This window comes from Lactuca sativa, chromosome 7 (assembly GCF_002870075.4).
Source record: "Lactuca sativa cultivar Salinas chromosome 7, Lsat_Salinas_v11, whole genome shotgun sequence".
Lineage (NCBI taxonomy): Eukaryota > Viridiplantae > Streptophyta > Magnoliopsida > Asterales > Asteraceae > Lactuca > Lactuca sativa.
The window spans coordinates 54,255,597-54,271,541 of NC_056629.2; the positions used below are offsets into that span (position 1 = coordinate 54,255,597).

Genomic DNA, 15,945 nt, shown 5'->3' on the forward strand with positions numbered 1-15,945 from the left:
AAGTGAAGGTCAATCTTGATGTGCATGGTACATTGATGTTGCAATGAGTTTGAGAACATGTATATCACCTTGACATCATCACAATAAATGATAATGGCTTTAGGATTCGAGGATTGGAGCTCATAAAGGAGATTATGTAACCAATATGTTTCACCAAATACTTTTGTTACTACTGAGAGATGACAATCTTTCGCTTCGATAACCATGAAAGAATGCTACTTTTACGAAAATCACTATTGCCTGAGGTGGATCATCTTTTAGCGGGGCACCCACCTTAATAGACCTTGGGGTACTATAGTGATCCCTATGATGGTCATGCATAAAAAAGAAAATAAGCTGAAATCCATAAGTGAGACTGCATCGAGCAAATGTAAGGTATTGTAAAGCACTTACAAGACCACAATAGAGTGGGGTCAACAATTCCTGCCCATAGCATCAAGTTTGACTATTTCCCCATGAACCGATCAATCCAATATTTAGAAATATACATACATCATACAAAGGGCGGTATTAGGCTAAATAGTAATAAACCCAAAAGTGGGTCTAAATATGCAATATTAATACACTAACATGACTTGTAGGTTCATCGGGATGACTGCACCAAACGTTCAAACTGAACCGGAGATCAAGAAATAATGATGGTGAAAGCCCTTTAGTGAAGATGTATGCATACTATGCATTGGATTAAACATGAAGGAGTTGAACTCTACTAACAACTACTTGATCATAGTTGAAGTGACGATCGAGTGTTGACGAGTTAATATTGCGTAGGGTTAGAAGACATGTATAAACATTGACATTGTCACAATAAACGATGGTGACTATGGGAGGCAAGGAGTGGAGCTAACGAAGGAGACTACATAACCAATATGTTTCTAAAATTGCATTTGCGACCCCATGATACTCGACCTTGAGAACCAAGCGATGGAGGTTTGTCGCTTAGATGACCATGAGACAAAAACACAATTATCTAAGATCGGTTGTCTTATAACACCTATATTTTATAAATATATTAATAAAAGTGGAAATATTTAAATAAACATTCGATGTTAAATATAAGGTGAAATCATAAATAATCTTTAAAAATTTTGTTTGGAAGCTAAATAAAATGAAGAGTCTTAAAATCAATGAGCAAAAGTCTTTAAAATTTTAATATTCTAAAATTCATGACACGAAAACTCGTAGCAGTCAAACTAAACTCTTTTTCTTATGAACCCTTGAAAAAATATTAAATTTCAGTGGATAAGCGAATCACTTAGTGAGCACACTTATCTACACATTTTATCATAAACACATAACTTTCCTTTTTTTATCTAAAGTGAACAAGATCACCATGTTACTTTCCACTTTGTCTCTAACGAGAACAAGGCTATGCAATTTCTTTGCTATAATGAGAACAACGTTATGTCCTCACAAGGAGGCTATGTCAAACATAGAATCATATCATACGAGTTCATACAATGTAAAAACATAATATCATGTATAAAATCATGAAACTCACCTGAATAATGTTTAAAGTGTCGACTATAACCAAATACCAAAATAACACAACAAACACGAGTTAAACATACAAAACTACAACCAATTACAAACTATTGAATCATATAAACTATTCTTTACTTTATTCCATCATACATTACATTTTTCTTTATTATGATCCTATACACAATAACCATTGTCCTATTACCTTGACCCCATTAAGTTCGGATTTACACTTTGAATTCAAAAGATTAAATGAAGTATTCCCTCTTACAAGTGTTGTAGTGGTCTGCATATATCAGCTGCATATCAGGGACAACCGATGGTAATATATATCATATCGGATCCATACCGGATATAAAAGTCCATTCTATGAACTACTAACATATATATGATGGATTTAACTCTTTGAAAGGAAAAGCTTCGGTGTGAAATTATATTTATATTGGCTTTGACTATGTATCTAATCGGTTCTCCAACATTTGAGTTCATTCAGTGTCAATGTCAAACTATCCTTCATTTAATCAAGGCAAGTTCAAGCAGCTGACTCTTTCTCGTCTTCAAAAAAGTATCAAAATACAATCATATAAGCTATTACTTTTGCAATTCAAGATCAAGTCATCGAAGGGAAAACTGAGAGAATCAAAATGTAGTTATATGAGCACTGACACGATAATTTTCCTAATGAGAAAACTAGGAAAAGATGTAGTAGACATACAAACTCAGTCTCTCGGGGCAATAAAAGAAGGCAAGATTTCTTAGGAGGTAGGGAAACTATTTGTTAGTAGTGAGGACGAAATTCATACAATCTAATTCCAAAGTTCATACATTTTGAATGCTTTTGGACGACTAACTATCAATTTATGTAGGGGCTCACTAACCGTGCATTTTTACTACGAATTTATACGAATTTTACAAGGCAGTACCTACAAAATGTCAAATTTAGTTTTTATTTTGACAACTTTAGAAAAAATGCACCGTTTGCCCTTATTAGGATTGGAATATGATTATCGTATTTAAACATGAACAAAATTAGACAGTTATATGTCCTCATAGAAGTTTTATACAAGTTCTTATGAGTTTTACAAAACAATGATATATTGCTTAAACAAAACAATAACAATTTTGAAAATACTTACACATCTATGGTTAGGATTTGGGTTTAGAACCCCTCCCACCAAACCTCTCACCATCACACACACATACAACCTATTTTGAAGGTTTGATGTTTGGCTCCACCCTAAGAACACATGAGGATGATGAAGCTTACATAAACTTAATGGGAAAGATACCTTCCACAACCATGATCCACCTAGTGTCACTCCTTTTTCCCTAGCAACCCTTGACCAATAAAATGACAGAGGAAGAAGGTTAAAAAAAAAGACTTAAATAAAGAAGGACATTAGGGTAAGGTTTTCTTGGGTTGTCACTTTAAACCCTAGATTTTGATATTTGACCCTTCTAGCCTTTCTGTTACTATAATTAACCTTTTCAATCATAAAAAATTTAAATCCTGTAATTCCATGTATGAATACCATATAAATAATTAAATAAAATTATTAGTATTTAGAAAATAAAAGCAAGGTGTTATAGTAGTCTTGTGGTGGGACCCCAACCCTAGTCAACTAATGGTGCCTATATGCTTAATTAATAACGCCAAAGTAGGCCTTAATAGGGCCATGCATGAAAATGAAAATATGCTAAAGTGCATAGGTGTTATTAGGTTGGCTAAAGGTAAGGTACTTTATGCAAGACTACATTGTAAAGTAGGGTTAACAAGAGGAGACCTCGTATCGTCAAGTTTGGCCTTGGTATTAGCTGATGTACAATTGGGTATACTAGCTTACACCAAAATTTTATGTGTATATTTTCTATTGAACGATTAAAAGGAGGCATTTGTATGATTTGCAAACACCCTAATGAAGTAGTTGATCTCGGGGACGTTGGTCATAGAAAAAAAATTTAATAACAGTTTCAATAATATATAGAAATCAATATATGTTTGATATATATTAAAAATAATCTATTTTTCCTTTCGGAATCTCTTTCCCTAGCAATTACAGTTCTTAGTCTTTCAGAAAGAGTCTTTCAGGTTTACCTCTCATCTCAAACATTCTTACTGCAAGAAAAGTACAGTTTCAATAACCATTGCTGCAACAAAACATATTTCAACAACTTTTTATATTTGAATCAAAAACACCTTCCAACACATGCATTTTCTAAGAAAATACAATTGATATTGTTACGACTCTATAAATGAAAGGATACTACAAGTCAATAATAATTGCCATTATTTTAAAAAATTAAGGTGTTCATTATTATAATATAAAATAAATAAAGATATAAAGATGGAAAAAGAGACATTATAGTTATGAGATATAAACATAGAGCTAGGTTTAGGTATTTAAAGTAATTATTGTACTATTGTATGCATAAATGTGGGCCAATCGAAATTTAAAATAAAAATAAATAATTAAATAAATAAATAAGGATAAATAGGTAATTTGATAATTAGTTTCCACAAATAATATCCTATAATTATGGTAACCATTTACCTCAGCTACCTAGGGTTTCTCTATCCATCAGCTTTTTTAAAACCACCATCTACCTAGGTCCGCCAAGTGCTAAAGCAAGAGGCGGGAAGGTGTATCAATTGCCTGTCACCGGCGGATCTTGTCGACACCAAAATCACATCCCTTCTCTTCCAACCGTCATTGACTCATTCCCTCCATAATCAATAGCAAGCAGTGACCATCAAGGCAACAACCACCGTTTGGCCCGTCGCATATTCGCAGGTTCTGGTCAAAATCGACGAGAATAGGCACGCCTTCCTTCACCTCTTGCAAAATTGATCGACATGAGCCAAGGAAATAAGAAAAAAAATTGTAGCTCTCTTTGTGTACCTTCTTCGGTTCTTGTTTCAACAATCACGTCCCTAAAAATAGATATGGCTCTTGTTCTGTCTCCACCTTTTATCGACGCCACACACACAAGAATAAATTGCAGGTATCAATATTAAACTCGAAATTGGATCTCTTCTCTTCTTTAATTGATCACACCCTTCTTTCTCTTCTTGCTTTCTTGAAGCCGATCACAGGTTCCTGTTGATCTAGAGCGAAATAACAAGCCACTAGTTGACTCTTCACCCTTCAAATGCACTGTTGAAAACTGATTTTCTTATTTTTTGATTTCTTATTGATCCATCCCAAAGGAAATCCCCAATAAAAATGTACGAAATTAGGAATCTTCTGTTGGATGATTCAAAATACAGTCTTGAATGATGACATTGAACGAAACCTGTGCAAAATTGCTTACATTTACAAGCTCCAAGGCATAGATTAACGATAATCTGATAGAAACGAATGTAAGGTACAATGGTTTTCTGATAGACTCGATGTGTTTAGGTTTATTGGGAATTTGTTCTGATTGTCTAATTTTTACACGAAATTGTAAGTTGTTTTGATGCACACCAAGCACTCGCTAAAATGCTTCAACCGAATGGTATTTATTTGTCTATAGTATTCTATCAGAAAAGAATATTTTTTATGATAATCATGAACATATTCTGCTAGAATGCCCCGAATTAATATAATTATTGGTAAATGAATTCCAATTCTATCAGAATGGAATCACGGATTCAAATTATGCTGGAATGGAATATGGATATTTTCTCACTAATTTATTCATTGGATTTGTTTCCACAGAAGCTGATGCTTGAAGAACGGACCACGAAATTTGAACGATGCCTCTTAACAACATTATTCTTTTAGAATAAATTAGTGTATTTGTTAGATTTTGATGTTTTTTCCCGAATTGAAAGTTTTTTAGTTTTATTCTTTAACAATAAATGTAATTTTTAGCAATTGTTACATGTATTCTATAAGAATTAATATAATTTTTGTTTTAATTCTTCAATTGCTGGTTCGAGAATTTGTTATTCTACAAGAAATATGTTCAAGAATATTTTTATTACTTTATGGTTCTAGAATATTTTTATTTTTGAACATACTCAATCATATTCTGTCAGAATGTACGAATTAACAATCTTATAATTTGTAAAATCGGATTTTTAAAATTAATAAAATCAATGATCCCTTAAAATATGCAAATTTTCTTTATTAAATCTATATTAATTGACTAAAATACCATTTTAGTTAAATTAGACGGTATTTTTCGATTATTTTTAATTCAAAAATATATATTAATCACCTTCTTAAAATAAGTAAAATGATTGACCCATATTTATACATACAATAACAGAATAATTACTTTGAATATAATAACCTAAGTCTATAAACATAAACTATTATCTCTACATAATAAAAAATTTAAACATAAAAATGGTTTTGATAAAATAACTAGTATTTTATCTTATCAGTTGGTGTATACTTTTTTTACATAATAAATAGTTCTAATTTAATTTAAAAATTGTTTGAGTTGTAATACTTTTAATTTAATAAAATAGATTGAACTAAACAATATATAATATATAATTAAACATTCAATTAAAAAAATATAAGTTAAAGAGTTGAGAGTTTTAAATAAATATGGTTTAATATAAGTTAAATAAGTTGTGTTGACCATCTATCATGAACCATATTAATTATGAGAACATCTATTATAATATATATAAAAAGAAAAATAAACATATAAATATAAGTATATGAATATACATATATAGATTTAACAATATTTCAAAAGGGATTTCATAATTTCTTGACATATTATTAACGGTCGGAGCCCCGTAATAATAGCCTAGTGGTCGGCGCACAAAATTCTCCACGTGTGGTCAATGGTTCAAACTCTGACACTTAAAAAAAATCTTATTAATGTTGTGTGATTTACCTTCCATATAACCCTCATAGTGAGTTGACGTGATTGTTCAGATTATACAACTTATCATTTCCTTTTATTATCTATATGACATCATTAAGTTAAAACTATTTAAAATATGAAACAAATATATATATATATATATATATATATATATATATATATATATATATATATATATATATATATATATATATATATATATATATATATATATATATATATATGAAGTAAAAATTTAAAATATGAAACAATAGGTAAAAGTTGGCCTTGGTTCTTGATAAAAATGGAATTTGAGTAATCTAACCTATATAAATGAACAATTTGATATCAATAACCAATTTTTTATAAGTTTTCTAAAGTTACCGGTTACTCCAGAATATGATATTTCGGAGTTTGTGGGTCCGTTCCGGAGTGGGTGGTGGTTGGTAAGTATCGGTTCCGGAATCTGACACCCGTACGTTCCGGACTAAAAAAAGTGGTATTCCGAAAAAGTTATGTTCATTCTCGATTTAGTGGTGGTCGGTAGGTATTGGGTCTGGAATTTGACTTCATACACTCTGGACTAACAAAGTATAATACCATACATAATCAGGAGTATGGTAGTTAATACCATACATATAACTGAATTATTATTTAGTTGTAAACAAGGTTCTAAATGACGTGAGGCGTAACGTGGCAGCAAGGTTAAGCCTCAAGCATAACGAGCCATGACGTTTTTCAAGGCGTGATGTAAGGCGGCGATTTTGTATTAATTCAAAATTATATTACCACATAAATATAAATTTATATTAAATATAACTACTTTTTAGAAGTGTTAGATCAATAACTAGTAACAAAAATTTAACAAAAACCACAATACTTGTATCTCTGATTAGAAAAGACATAACAAAGAGCAAAAAACCGTGTCTCAAACGAAAAAACACGCGCCATAACACTCCATGGCGTGCCATATCACGCCTTGCCACGCGCCACGCCTAACAGCAACGTTATGAGGCTTTTCGTAACGGCGGAGCCACGCCTCACGCCATGACGCGCCTTTTAGAACACTGGTTGTAAAAATACCATAAATAATAGTGTTTTTTTTTTCAGGAGGTTGACTAATGTACTTACCCCATATGTAGAGATAGTGCTTCATAGGAGGATGCAAAAGTTTGTTCGGTAGCAGGAAAGCAACATCCCATCTCTGTTCCCGTTTGACATTTTTCAAAATTTTGATTTAAAACAAATTGTGTCATAGATGTGAACCATCCTACAAGTTCATATGAGAAATGGCATGGTCTTGGTATAGCATGTAGTCATGCTATTGCAGTATCAAGTTATTTAAACATCATAGAACTACATACCAAACGCAAAATGTGTATGTTGTTCCCCCTCCATCAGAATGGGAAATACCAAACCCATTGATGGTCATTTTAATCCCCATGTACCCGAATATTTATTTTTATCGCAATTAATTATGTATGTTATCGATTTTTGAGTGACTAATGAAAATTATTATTGGCCTATTATTTTTTACATATTATAAACAAAAAAAACTTAATTTAGAAATACCATATAATCATTTACAAATGCCATAAAATTATTTAACCTACAAATAACAAAATACATAATTTAAAAATACAGGACATCTTTTAATAGATTCCAAGCATGTTCGTTCGTATGGAAAATCAACCCCATTATTTGCTAGCTACAAAAATTACTTGTTCATCTTCATCCACAAATATCGCTGTCGATCTTGTGATAAGATAAATTTTGATAAACATCTTCACCTTTGATCTTATGTCTATAATGTCGGGAAGTTTAGGGTTTGTGGTGAAGATCTGAATACCAACTTGGATCGTGAGAACACTTTCCGAACTGATATTTCTACCATATGCCTGTGTTACAAGAAATCCAGCCAAGGATAATCCAAGTGGACACTTACGGTTCTAGGCACAGAAATCGTAAGCCAATATGCTAGAAAGAATCTGTGAAAATTTGAAGAAAACGAGAGCTAAATTTCATGGTTTTTTCTTCTCAAGAGGAAGAGCCGTTTATTAATAAACAAGATTAGGGTTGGGCCGAAATTAGTTACTTTGGAAGCAAGTCAGGGTAATTCAGATTTTAATGTGGATTTAGGGTTACCAAAACTTGGATTGCGGGACCCCAGCCACGAGCTCTGCCCCTTGGACCCCGCCAAAGGGACGCTGCCCCCCGACCCTTGACTAGTCGTCGAACTGACTTCTAATTAGATCTTATACATGCATGCACTCCGCACCACCCCGTACACAAAATTAGAGTACAGATTATGAAGCCCCTTAACTCACATGCTAATTCCAGTTACATAAAAAATTAGAGTACAGATTATGAAGCCCCTTAACTCACATGCTAATTCCAGTTACATAAAATGACATGGTGACACTAAAATCACCAACATATAAACTTAATCTTCATTTCTTCTTCTGTTCAATCCTCTCTACAATATAACTCATTGTGAAACATACTTTTCAAGCAGACCCAACGTGATGTGTAGATCAGATGTAGGAGACGGATGACAACCATATTATCGTAAATGATTATCCAAGACTAAAGGATCATGCAATTGCAGAGTTGCGTATGTTCTTAACTTTTAGTCTCTTATTTATACTAAGTCATTCTTGATTTACTGTCAGTTCAGACTGACATTCCAAAGATCAAATCAATCATTCATGTGAAACATATTTTTTAGGAAAACCCATCATGATTTGTACATCAGATGCGGGAGACCAATGATAGTCATATCATCCTCAATAAATTATCCAAGACTGAAAGAGTGTGATCTCTTTTAGAGTAGTCCATGGTTGGGGTTGATTTACTTCATTCCGAAAGTCAAATCAATCATCCATGTCATAGATTCCTAACATTTTGGACTCACGGACACATAGTCACCTGCACATATTCCGGATACACTCTAATTTCCTGAAACATCACACTATTATATGTAACTACCATCCATCGTAGACGAAGTACATTAGTAAAGTAAAGACATGAGAATGAGTTTATCTGAATTTTATATTTGGCATTGTGAAGAAGAAGATTGCTATGTTTGTTAAGATAATAACCCGTTTTTACAAGGCCCAAATTTCCCACTCCTAGATATAATGCATGATGAAATTATTGAAGCTATGACGACCACTGAAGAAGCCAATGAAAGGGACTAAAATCATTCATACACTCAAACAACATACAAATGATCAAGTAGAATAAGTAAATGAAAAAGAAAATGGGTTGCTAAAACTATTGAAAAAGACAAAGAAGTTGAGAAGTGGATTCGAGATGCAAATGCAATGATTGATAAGGTTTAGGCAGAACACGACCATCTTATAGATGTTGTTAGAATTAGAGGGGATTTTATCGACCCTAAACAAAATATGTATCCCTTACAATTACCTGATTAGTTGAATCCAATGTAATGATCATTTAACTAATGTTAATGAAAAACATTGCCAATTTAGGAAACCATACTATTTCTTTTACATATTTTAGTGGTTTTATTTTAATTAATTTTTTTTTTGGAACGAAAAACTAATGTACTCCTAATTACCACTTATGTCTCCAACGAAACTTAAACTCATGGTCTCTCAATTACGAGAGTCACACTTATCACTAGGTCAAAGGCCCTTTGGTACATATTTTAGTTTAATATTAAAATGACATTACAATATTTAGAATTAGAGTATATTTCCATGATAGTGTCTACATGATTTTCAAACAACTCCATACAATTCTTAATTAGGAAAAAACCCATTATTAATCATTTTCACTTGTTCTTCTATTGTTGCACTTTTCCTACGTGCTTCTTCAAGGATGTCCATCGTGTTCAAAAACTATCGTATATCTTCAGACATCATAATAAGGAATATTTGCATATTATACAATGCTAGTTTTTTTATGTTCGTCGATCATAGAAGACAATAATGCGATCTCCAGTATTACCATTAGTACTTTTGCACAGTATTACCGTTAGTACTTTTGCACATTGATAATCACAAATCATTTCTACTACAGTCGTATCAACAAGACGTTACATGTCTTCAAGATGTGATATCTCATATTCAATTAGCAATGCATCCTCATCACTTGAGGCATTGGATGTCAAAGACTGAAACTAAAAATATTAACGTACGTATTAAAAAAAGGAATGTTCCAAAATTAAAACCAAATTGCAAAAATGTATTCATAACCAAAATTATAAATTGACAACTAGTCTAAAATAACAGGTTCTTCTAAGCTTGCTCTGGTCTCATCTTTTCGGAGTTCTATTTGGTTTCAATTTAAGCTTTAACACGTTTTTTGATTTCGTTCTTAATTTTATAAGTGTCCTTGGTGGTTTATTATTATTCTTTTTTCTAATTCAACATCTTGATTTTTTATCTGCAAAAAAAAAAAAAAAAAAAAACATTTAAATATAGTACCATAAAAATAAAATATTTATAACATTTTTTAATTTGCTTTTACATTTATCGAACTCAATTATGAAAGCTCCTATAAATAGAATAAAAAAAAATAAATAAGTTTTATTCTAGAGTGTAAGTATAATTTCAGACCATCATTCCAAAATTATTCTTCGTATTCTGACTATTATGTTCTATGTATCCGGAATGATACCACTATTTTAGAATCACTTATAATGGTTAATAAACACTTATTTCCTCTTAAAAAAGTGGCACTAACACATTTTCAAGTAGTTATATCGTTCTTATATAGCTAAAACTAAAAAACATACAAAATTTAGATATTCGGTTCCTCGTATTCCGAACTTAATCTACACATTCCAAAATACATAAAAATGTTTCAAAAGTAAAATGCAAGTACATTAACAAGTAGAACTCGACTCTTTTGTTGAATCCATGGTAGATAAGCTTAAAAATCTATGTCCAAAATGCTGGTAGCTAGAGCTTCCGAATTTGACTTTCCGAAATGCTTATTCCAGTTTTTGAGTGGCCCCATATATATAGCATTAGGCTTGGGTTATTTTTTTTTCTCAAGAAAATGGTGGGTATTATCTATCTCTTTTAATAAATGAAACCTAAAAATAACACGTATCAGTTTTTTAGAACGTATCTTTGACACGTAACATTTTTTTATGATTTTTATTATTTCCTTTTCTTTTTTGTAACAAATCAAATTCAATTCAAATTTTGAAAATACAAAATCATATCCTAATAACATTATAATGTTTATTTTGTTTAACAAATTAATTCATAATTATTTACAATCGACAATATCTTAGTTTTTTTATATTTATTATTTTTTTATCTATATAAAATTTTTAAATATACCGACCGTGATTTTCACGGATTATAACCTAGTTTTTAAAAATAAACTAAAATGTGATTAGTTTACTCAATTTCCTACAAGAATAAAATAAAATGTCATGATCCACATAAATTTATAATATTGTAATAAAATTTGAATACTATACATATTAGTGAAAAAAGTATATTGCTCTTTACTATAATTTACCATCTTTTAATTAAAATTTTGATTTATATTTAACTTGCAAGTCAAGTATATTTTTATACACGTCTCTACATTTAAGTCAATATTTGCCGTTTTGGTGGGATTATTTAATAATATTCTTGATGTGCATTGGCGTCACACCTAACACGTTATTCCGCCGAAGGCGTTGAGGTTTTAGTATTTTGACTTTCTTTTCTTGTTTTTTTGTTTGCAAATTGCTTCACCAAAATTCGGTCAACTTGTATTCGATCCTTCAAATCACCAACTTCCAATTGAAGTCAACATCTACGATTCTTCAAAATTCCCGAATTTTTCCCTCAATTGAATTTTGCATTGATTGATACGTTCAACTACCTACGAATTGCAAAAATTAAACCTTAGGTAGGTTTGAACTATAATCAATTCAACTGTGAAAGGTTGCTTCTTACAATGCTTAACAAGAGATTCAAGATAGCTAAATGGTAAGCTTACAGTTTCAGTTTATGAAAATTTCTCGATGTATTGTAATTGTCTGAGGGTTGACTTTGGTTGATGCAGCAAGACGTCGTTAAAATTAGCGACTTCGCGAATTAAGCTGTTGAAGAACAAGAAATTAATACAGATTAATCAAATGAAGAGGGAGTTAGCTCAATTACTGGAGTCAGGACAGGATCGGACTGCTAGAATTCGAGTAAGTATTCTGATTTATGACGAATGGAATTCAAAAGCTCTGTTTTATACAAAATCGTATTCCAGATTCGATTTTGATTGACGTGATTATCATATAATGTCTGAATATGCGATTCATTTGTTTTTATATAAATACTGATGTTTAGGAATTGTATTAGGTTGAACATGTAATCAGGGAAGAGAAGATGATTGCAGCATATGAATTGATCGAGATATATTGTGAACTCATTGTAGCACGTTTGCCTATCATTGAATCACAAAAGTAAGCTACCTTACAAACTTGCAAATCATGTTATTTTTCACTTGAAATGTAGTAGAAATTGCAAATTAAACAATCTTTTGGTGAAATTTGTCATAGAACTTGCCCTATTGATCTGAAGGAAGCAATCACAAGTGTGATATTTGCAGCTCCTAGATGTTCGGACATTCCAGAACTTGTAGATGCTCGAAAAAACTTTACAGCAAAATATGGAAAAGAGTTTGCTTCTGCAGCTCTTGAGTTGCGTCCTGATAGTGGTGTAAACCGCATGGTATGTTATTTTTAAAAAATAATAGTTCCAAATTTCTCAATAAAAGAACAAAATGTTCGTTTTCTTATAGTACTATTTCCAATTTTTCAGATGGTTGAGAAGTTATCAGCTGTTGCTCCAGATATCCAGACAAAACTGAAAGTATTAAGTGCTGTAGCAAAAGAACACAATGTTGATTGGGATTCAACTTTATTTGAAGAGACAGAATCTAAACCTAAGGATGACTTATTGGTGAGTTGAAATTTTGCTTTTTGAATTATCTTTTACAACTCTTTGATGAAACTTGAATCTTTTCTGTAGAATGGATCTGTGAACTTTGAGAATGCGAGCATGATGAATGTTGATTCTCCCAAAATCCAAACTTCAAATATCCAAAATGTGCAGAGTCATATGCAAAAGCTGAATGTAACTGATGATTTCACTCAGCAAAATAGAAGATACACATTAGGTTCTCAGAATATTACCTCAAATGATACAAACCCTTCAGGTATACATATTCATTACAACAATAATTTTTTTCCATAACATGATAATATTATTGGGTTCATGGATTAAATGCTCTAATATTTCACTTTTTTTAATTAGGAATGGCATCTGAGATGATGAACAAGAGGCATTCGTTCCATACCAACACCAACAATGCTTCATCAGGTAGGGAGAACAACTGGAACATGGAATTCAAAGATGCCACGTCAGCAGCACAGGCAGCAGCTGAGTCAGCAGAACGTGCCAGCATGGCGGCTAGAGCAGCTGCAGAACTCTCGAGCAAGGGCAAGATTGGAAGCCCAAAAGTTTCAACTGCTTCAGAAGCTCCTAATCAACATCAATTCAAAGATTCATATAATAACTCATTCGATAACAGAAACTCAAAGATACAGAAGAATCCACAAACAGATCAAAGTGAACATGATACTTCACCAAAATCTAGAATCAGAAAGCAAACGAGTCATCAACATGATGTGTTTGTTTCTCATCAACAAAAAGTTAGTCAAAGAACTGTTGTTGACCAAGGAAACCGTTCTAGAGATGATGAAACAGATTCCGATGATGATGAAAACCCTAAATTCGATACAGGATTTGAGTATAATGAAGGAGATGCCAAGTCTTTTTTCCCATCTCCAGATAGGGAAGAATCTAGTCCTCCACTACAAAATACACACATTTCGAGCCCTAAACAAAAAACTCAAAAAGTTAATTCTTGGAAAACACGAATTGAGTTGAATGATTTGGTCGAAAAGGATTCTAGGGTTTCACTTAGAAACGAGAAAAAGAAAAAAGATATAGAAATAGAACCACAAATTGTTGAAAAAAATAGGGAGTTTTTAAACCAAGGTGATGATTTGGGTACTGGGAAAGAGTTAAAGTTTGGGACATTGACAGGTGGACTTCGGAACAGTGGTGGTCTTAAGTACACACCCTATACGAAGGGTGGAATCACTGATTCCTCTCCTTTGTCAAAACTGAATTCTTTCAATTCAAAAGAAAGTGGATACAAAAACAAAAAAAAGAGTGTTTCCATGTCAAGTTTGGAATCGGAATTGGAATCAGATGATCAGAGTGACAAATACGTTAAAAGTAGCACAGTAAACGATTCCTCCTCATCTTCATTCAAAAAGTTGGTTGGCCAGACATCTAAACCGAGTTCTTTCAATTCAATAGCAAGTGGAATGGAAAAGAAAGAACCGAGTGTTTCTATGTCAAGTTCGGAATCGGAATCAGATGATCAAAGTGACAAAAAAGTTAAAAATAGATCGCGATTTGCACCTCCGGATGTGTTCTTTAACGATGGCGGAATCACTGATTCCGATGAAGAAGTTGTACTGGTTACAAAACTGACTTCCACAGGGTTGTCTCGTAGGACAAAGGGTTATGTTGAGGCCGAGGGTAAGACAGTAATTTCCAAGGCCAGTATGCATCCTTCTACGAATGAATCTGCAACTAAAAGGATTTCTGAACATCCTCATAAGAAGATTACGGAATCAGGAAAATCGGAATCACCAAAAGCATCGAATCTGAGCTCCCAAACTTCACTTGAAGGAAATGATGTAAAGAAACCAAGTCACGTTCATCCAAATCTTCCTGATTATGACTCTCTAGCTGCTCGTATTCAGTCTCTACAAGCAAATCATCGATGAGTATACTTATAGTTTCATACACACATGATTGGGTGATTATTTTATTTTAATTTTTTTTAATATATATTTTGAGGTATGCAACTGCATGTATAAACGCTTTGTTATTTATTTTAAGATACACACATGATCTATTCAATTTGTTGGTTTATTTTTCGAATAGGAGATGATTATTTTTTAAGATGCATAGTAAGTTTGAAATAAGAAAGATCGTGATAAAACTTCATTTGATGTTCCTATGAACACAAGAACATGTAGATGTTTGATTCACTTCTTTATTTTTTTTTAATGTATAGTAAATCGTTAATTGATTCTTCGTATGCATGATATTAAACTATGATGTTCTTGTATCAATGGTGTTTTGTAAATTTTAATTCAGAACTAAACTAATTGTGTGTTTTTGGTTTATAGATTTGACCAAAATGGTAGCGATTAGTTTGTGAATTTGAATTTGACAACTCAAGCTTGTTAGTGTTAAAGTTATTTTTCATGAATGTCACCGGCTCCTAAAAGCCTTACACTACAAGAAACGCGAAAATTGGTAGCAATGTCGCCGCTAATAATATATGCGGCTTATCCAATCCAAAATACTAATCCAAACATCCGGTCCAAAATACACATCCAAGCATAGTGCAATATATCTAAAATACTAACCCAAACAAAACATTTCATAAATCCTATAAAGGTAGTTACTTGTCCTCATCACCCCCCTCATTTCCTTGGTTTTCATTTCGTTGCGGCAACGATCGAAACCAGAGTGTCGCACTACAGGCCGAGTCTTTTAGCATTGTTTGTAGCATTTCTAACTACAAAGAAAA

At 32.2% G+C, this 15,945-nt stretch overlaps 1 protein-coding gene across 1 annotated transcript; it reads left to right on the forward strand.

Moving 5' to 3' along the window:
• The first annotated feature begins 11,984 nt into the window (after positions 1-11,984).
• Positions 11,985-15,308, forward strand: LOC111877524 (uncharacterized). Its single transcript, XM_023874043.3, has 7 exons — positions 11,985-12,257; positions 12,334-12,466; positions 12,624-12,727; positions 12,824-12,995; positions 13,086-13,226; positions 13,296-13,482; positions 13,581-15,308. The coding sequence occupies exons 1-7, from the start codon at positions 12,226-12,228 to the stop codon at positions 15,128-15,130; spliced, it is 2,319 nt and encodes a 772-aa protein (XP_023729811.1). The 5' UTR covers positions 11,985-12,225; the 3' UTR covers positions 15,131-15,308.
• The last annotated feature ends 637 nt before the right edge of the window (positions 15,309-15,945 follow it).